Raw genomic sequence first — 7,235 nt, 5'->3', positions numbered from 1 at the left:
CTTTCCCTCTGTTGAAACATGAGCTGAAAGCTATTTATTCCCTTGTTGCTGAGGTTGGTTGAGGTGAGTGCAAGATGAATTCTGCTATTAAGGAAGCAATTAACATTTCAAGATGAGTTTTCATAGTTCTTTATCTTAAATGAATGGTTTGTTGAAGAAATAGATTTAAATGTCTTGGTATAGTGATATGGAAAGAAAATTTATATACAGTATGTTTAAAAACTTGCTTTTGTTTTCCTGCATGTTATAATTTACTGTTGCTTGATTTGCAAATCAAATCTCACCTGTCTGTGTAGTAGCCTTAATATTTAAGCTAATCATTTTTGATACACAGCTCAGGTTTACTAACCTTAGATCAACACTCCAGATCCTATAATACTGTATAAGTATTCCCCTTATCCTGTTCTGGGGGTGTTTCACTGCTCATCTCCAAACTTGTCTCCAGATTCTGTATGAATTTCCCTGAGAACTGAAGCATCGTCTCTAAGCATTTTTAAAAAGGGTGAAGATGGCTTCTATAATTGCAGTACCTGACGCATTGCATCTCTGGGACATATTTACTCAGCTTCAGGCAGCTAAAGATTGGTATCTCTTATGTTATGCATTGTTAATTTTTGTTGTTTGTTTGTTATAAAACTTTCTGATAATTAAGTGTTGTGATAATTGTTTAGAAGTCCCTTTAAACATATCTTTCCTTTGTTAAATGTATGCATTGCATTTAATGTCTCTTGGAGCAAATTTTAGATAGGATTTTTTGGTTGAAGTTTGTATGTTTTAATAAGAACAAGGAAAGCATGTCACAAACTGAAGTGGCAGAATTTATAGATCATGACAGACTTTGATATTGTCTGGAATGAAAAACACATTTACGTAGTTACCCATTAGCAGAAACATTTACTTGCTTCACAAAATATATTAATGGAGCTCAGGAAGACTTGTCTAGGTCTGTGTATAAAATAAATAAACCTGACTCCCCAAAGAAGGGATTGAAGAATTTAACTTTCGCCCATTAAAATCTAAACCTGATCTTGCCCATCTTTACGCAGGATGGCTTGCTAATCTCCCGGCATGAGTAAGGAAGCCTTATTTTTGCTTTCAGTTGGTAACTGTAGTAATGTTTTGCCCATTCTTGATAAATTAAATGCAAGGGTTTGGGTGGTTTAAAAAAAAAACCAAACAAAAAAACCCTAGATGTGTCCAAAAAGATGTTGGATAAAGAAGATATACATCTATAGTTACTATACCAAATGACTTGCATCTTTAGTTGCAAGAGAGGTACTAAGTTTTCTGCCTAGTTTTGCCTTTTGTTTGTTTTCTTTTCTTGGGGAGGTATATTTCTACTTATCTTGCAGGTTTTGAACATTAAAGTGTTAATTTGTGAAGGTGCAAACTTTTGTTAAACAAATTTTATGTAAGTGTTTCAGCGTGTTGTGTTAATTTTTCTGGTAAACATAAGAATAACCAAAAGCAGGGTGGTAAGGTAATCCAGGGGGCACGCAGCATTTAACAAAAGCATCTCTCCATGAATACAAAAAGAAGTGATGGAGAGGAAAGCAGGCATTGCAAAAAAAAAGAACATGAAGACAGCTGGCTTCAACCAATACTCCACCCGATACCTCACCTGTACTAAAGAGCTTCAGGTTTTATTTCTGCAAGAGCTGTCGTAGTGGCATTTATTACCTTCCTGTCTCTTAATCTGTTTTTTTAATTCCTGGCTGATGTGAGAGCCTTGAAGGAAAGTGGCATTATTGCAGCTCCAGGAGTGCTTGGGAGTAGCATCTGCACATGCTAGAAACACAAGATAATACTGCACTGCTACAAATGAGGTCTTCCCGTCTATGTTACACCTTCTCAAGTAAGGTTTAGGTGATGTAATTTGGAAAGAGCACACTGGAGTAGATAATCAGGGGTAATCTTATGTGGCAGATGCTGAAATGGCTCACTTCTTGTATTAGCTTTTAAGTTTTTATCAGAGGGGGTTTGCTTGGGGAAATAAACTGGTGTGTTCCTGTCGTGTGTGTTACAGATCGCACTGAGAAGCATTCCACAATGCCGGACTCACCTGTGGATGTGAAGACACAATCCAGGCTGACGCCTCCAACCATGCCACCTCCTCCCACTACCCAAGGAGCTCCAAGAACCAGTTCATTCACACCCACAACGTGTAATTAGACTTATTTTTCTCTTTTTCTTCCATATTCTCCCTATTCTGTGTGTAAGAATCCAAAACAGATTAAGAGAAACCTACGTGATGTGGCAGGAGCAGCATTTGGTTGTACTGTCATAAAGTAATTAAGCAAAATTCAGATCACAACAGATTAATGCATCTTTTAAGGTATTGAGTCCTTCAGCTCTGAGTTACATTATTTCATTGACAGCTTGGCTGCAGTGTCAAAGAGCTGGGAGCACTGGTTTCCCATGTACTTAATGCTTAGATCTCTCCTTCTGTGAGAAGTATAGAAAGCTTTCTTCTCCTCTTCTATGCCATTCTGTTGTTTTGTTTTAAGGGATCCTGTTCCTTTTTGGATAAAAAACTTCAGTAGTAAGTCTTCGAGGCTTTTTTGTTTGTTTTTCAAAGTGGGGATAATTCATAAAGAAAACAGTTATCTTCCTCCCACTTATGATTGAATGAGAATTCTAGTTTAAGTGCTATGTGATGTCTAGTTAAAACTGATATAAAACAAAATGTAAAGACCTTTTATTGTTTTATCTTGAGATTTCTAGCCTGTGACCGTTTTACTTCAATAAATCACTTGGGGCTGAACCTGTCTCAGTTTATTGATGCAAACACACAAGAAACTACTAGTCTTGATGGAATTACTCTGCATTTGTATCAGTGTAACTGAGATTTGAATCTGGCATGTTGTCTGGACTATTCTTTTCACAGCCATGAAATGATCCAAATTTTTGTTACCAAGATTTAGCTGCAATTTTTTTGGTCTCTTTTATACTGCCTTGTAGTAGTATAAACATGAGAATGTGTTTACTCTTCACGTTTTAAATAAAACATTTTTAGAACAGTAGAATACATACGACTAAAGAGAATGAAGGCAGCATCTTCTGTTTGTCTTGCTGATGTCTGTTTAGTGCCTTTCTGTCTGTTAAATGCCTTATTCAAATTCACCTCTGTGCAGAAGGCCAGCTGGAGGCCTTTGTAGCATTATCCCACAGAACCCTGTCCTGAGAATTTACATTGAACTTAAACAATAAGGATGGCTTGTGCTAACTCTTAAAATACACTCAAATTTAACCCAGTAACCCTTATTCTGCAAAGATTTGTCTGTTGTGCTTAACTACAGCACCTGAATCATCCTAGGAACTGTTTCTAGGTTTTTGCAGGATAGTGCTTTCACAGATTAAGCTTTCCAGTGTGATGCATTTCGCACAGTTCAGAATGATCTTTGGCAATAATAAAGGGAGTAAGACAGTGTTCTTCAGTCACTCTTTTAATCCTCAGTGTACTCCTAAGATTTCTGGATGTTTACTTACTTCATTGGGTTCCACACTTTGGAAGGTGTGTGAACCATGGCTGGATTTTTTTTGGCTGTTTATATGAAGACTACAAGTCTAAAAAAGTCTTTTACCCTGTCAGATTTTGTAGTTTGGCCAGTTTGTATAGTAAACAGTCACTTCTATTTGAGTGGCTATTACATTTGTTATTACTACAGGGGCAATGCCTGTAGACTAGAAGCATACATGTTTTCTGGTCAAGAGTGTGTTTCTTTCCCTCTTTTTGACTAGTGAAACCTCTTATATTAGTTTAAAATTCAGAATGCTAAATTCTGTTTTATTAATAACTTAGCTTTGTTTTATAAGTGACACAAATATTTACCAGTTGGGAAATTCAGATACTGTAAAGAATGACAAAAAAGTCATTAGTGTGGTGGGAGAGGGCCAGTCGGAAGGAGGGGAGGGAAAGTGGTTTAGAGAAGCTGTATTTGTAGAGTATTTCTTTATTTTTTTTGTTGTGGAAGAAATTTTATCTCCCTTCTTCTCCTAGGTAATGAACTCTGCTGTTCTGTACTTTCTTGAGCCTAAAGAGCTTTTTTAGCCTCAGGACACTGCCTAGAGCAGTCCCTTAACAGAAACTGAGTTGTTGGGTGGTGTAAGTGTAGAGCAGGACATGTTTTTATTTTTCCCGATCATATAATCATTATATGATGACTTCTGGCTGTGCAAGGTCCGTGCAATCATGATGTATTTGTTTACTCAGACCTCACTCTACTGCAGCACTCAGAGAGCACAGTGTGGAGGTGAACTTGCTGAGACCAACTTCTTTCTATTTTGCTTTTTATACTTCTTATTTTACCTAGCCCACACAGCTAGAACAGGAAACAAAAAACTAGGATAAAACAAGCATAAACTAGGTAACCATCCAGGTAACTTTTTTTGTAGTACCTCCAGAAGGGCACTTCAGTCACTAGAGCAAAAGCACTTTCAAAAGTATTGTGTTAGTAGTTAAAATTTGGCAATAAGATAGTGATTTAAATCTAGTAGTAAGTGTCCATCCTCAAAAAGGACTTGCTGTCTAAAACATAAATATGACTGCTAGAGGAAACGACAAACAGAGAGGGATGTTTGGCTTCAGAGAGGCCAGTCACTAAGAAACATTGAAAGTTCTTTAAGTTGCTAACTCACCATGGTTATGCTTTTAAATAGGAAGCAATATAGACTAATACTCCTGTGCATTTTTGGTTGTAGAGAGGTTCCTGATTTTTGATGTTTTTCTTGGGATGGGTTCTGAGTGACTTCCCCAAAAGAAATAATCAAATTTCACCAGAGCAGTGACTGGCGGAGCAAGGTTGCTGCTGAGTAGAGTCATGTGCTGTGTGCTCCCAGCTATCAGTGCACTGGTACGTTCGGATTTCTAGTGAGCCGTCCTTTTTTTTGCTAGTTGCTGTCATTTGGTGAGTCTTGACTCAAACAACCTCAACAGAGTGTGTTTGACTTTTGCTGTTCCAAGTAACCTGGGAGAAAAAGGATGTCCTCAGTTTCATTCTCTGCTCTGTTCTGGATTGTGGATAAGAATCAAACCAAAATAGCTGCCAAAATCTGTCTGTTGTTGTCTTTAGTATATCTCATGAATATCATCACCATAATTTTGAACACTTGGTACTTCAGATAGTTATTCTCTCATCAGCCTAGCAACAGGAAGAGAATGCTTTCTTATCCCTCTTAAGAGATAGGGTATTGGCACAAAATAGCTGTGTTATTTGCTCATGGTCTCAGAGAAGTCTTGTGAAGTCTAGCTTCATGCTCTAGCTGCAAGGCTTCAGGCTTCAGGCCACAGTGAGCATGTCATCGTTTGTACCTGCACGAAGAACTTTGTATGCTCCATATGTTAGCAGCTAAGAAATCTGATTTGGAAAAAATAACCTTCTCATTGGGTGGTGTAAGGTTAAAACGTGAAAGTCCTGTTTTATAAACACAGCTGTCAGTTGTGTGTACAAAACACAAGTTAAAATATTCAGAGATAAACTGAGGCTTCATGAAATATGTCTGCGCATTTTTTTTCCTACCTCAAAGAGCAATTTTTTTTTGGCCTTCAATCATAAATGCACTCGTGTTTTTTCTCTTTGTTCCTCTCTCTTTTTAAAATCCTCTGACAAGAGGCTTTTGTTGAAATTATGCTTTTTAGGTTTAGGAGCACTTTGGGGGGTGTGAGCGAGAGCTGCTGTTACATCCAATCCACACACCAATCAGTATCAGCTACTGGGAAACAGATATAAACTGCAGAGTGTCGCTCTGTCAAAAGGCTAATTATCTTTGATTGTGCATCTTAATTAATTTTGAGGTCAAGCACAGAAAACATAAGCTGATGGATTTTCCTCTGTCTTCCTTCTCTCTCTCTCTCTCTCTCTCTCTCTCTCTTCCTCTCTCTATTTTATCCGCCTTTCTTTTTCTTTCAGTAACCAATGGCACTAGCCATTCGCCAACAGCGTTAAATGGAGCTCCATCTCCTCCTAATGGCTTTAGCAATGGGCCATCCTCTTCCTCTTCCTCTTCTCTGGCTAACCAGCAGTTACCGCCAGCTTGTGGAGCTAGGCAACTCAGCAAACTGAAGAGATTTCTTACAACCTTACAGCAGTTTGGCAATGACATTTCACCAGAGATTGGGGAGAGAGTACGTACCCTTGTGCTAGGACTTGTGGTAAGCAAAAAACCAATGATATAATAACTGTGATCTTTTTCTCTCCTTTTCCATCTGTTATGCTTGTCATGTATATTATATAAAAGTGTGGGTCACATACACTGCATATATCATACTTTAAGGATACCAAACATGCAAGAATGAAGCGCTGGCTCTTGCTGCCAGAGCTAATATAAGTAACTTGTCTAGCTGCTCATGAGTGGTCACTATTCTCAATGAGATATAGACTCAACTCTTTTTGCCAGTATAGTATGATGCTGTAATGCTATGGAAGGGTTTTTTGTTCTATACTGGCAGCACCCCTAATGTGGACATACCTTGAATTATATAACGTAGTAAAATATGGCTTGGCTCACCTAGTTTACTTGGCTGGTGAAAGGAGAGTGCCCTGCCTATATAGTCACAGAATACTGGTTAAAATGATGAGCTGCTTGGAGTGTGGTTACTCAGTGGAAAACTTTTTCTCAAGAGGCATTTAACACAGCAATGAGGGATCTGATGGTGCATTGCTGCTGCTTAAGTTACCTTACTTCTAAGGTTACCTTTATGTAATTATATGGCTGAATGAAAATACCAGCTTTTTCTTACCTACATCTGTCAAGTCGAGCTGCTCTTTTACAGTTAAACTGCTGTGAATCTGGCCCAGGATTCTTTGTATTCCCTGTAAACTCCTCTCTCCACCACACATTGTTGTCACCCATGTATCTCATTCAGCAATAATTAGATTAGGAGAACAGGAGAAATGCTGTTGTGGCACTATAATTCACATCTGTTCTGAGAAGCTGCAGTGGGCCTTGGCTTCATTTGGAACAAGGAGGGGGAGCAGTGGGTGCCCCTTCACTTGATAGAGCCTGTGTCAAAAGAAAGTTTGTTGTGGGCAGTGTAACTTCAGTAAGTCCTACTCTCTATTTGCTTCCATATTTTAAGTGACTGTTTAATGTGGTTTTGCTTGCCACCTGGTTCTCTGTGGAAAGGGGAACTAGTAAAGAAACTAAAGATGGATTTGGGAAAATCTACCTGCCCTTGATTTTCAGATCAAAAGTGCCTGTCCACTGTTAATTGCAGTTGATTTATACCTTCACCT

General features: G+C 38.3%; 1 protein-coding gene across 2 annotated transcripts in view; it reads left to right on the top strand.

Annotated features, from left to right (window-relative positions):
• RUNX1T1 (runt-related transcription factor 1; translocated to, 1 (cyclin D-related)) overlaps window positions 1–7,235 on the top strand; it is a 94,605-nt gene that overhangs the window by 41,039 nt on the left and 46,331 nt on the right. For both annotated transcript variants that reach the window (XM_010006424.1, XM_010006426.1), the window contains exons 2-3: window positions 2,027–2,164; window positions 5,910–6,151. In XM_010006424.1, coding sequence (XP_010004726.1) covers window positions 2,027–2,164; window positions 5,910–6,151 — 380 coding nt within the window. The remainder of the gene's footprint in view (window positions 1–2,026; window positions 2,165–5,909; window positions 6,152–7,235) is intronic.

The sequence above is a fragment of the Chaetura pelagica genome, unplaced genomic scaffold, assembly GCF_000747805.2.
Source record: "Chaetura pelagica isolate M959 unplaced genomic scaffold, ChaPel_1.0 scaffold76, whole genome shotgun sequence".
Lineage (NCBI taxonomy): Eukaryota > Metazoa > Chordata > Aves > Apodiformes > Apodidae > Chaetura > Chaetura pelagica.
Note: the sequence above shows the minus strand (reverse complement) of the source record. Positions and strands in the feature narration are given on the sequence as shown.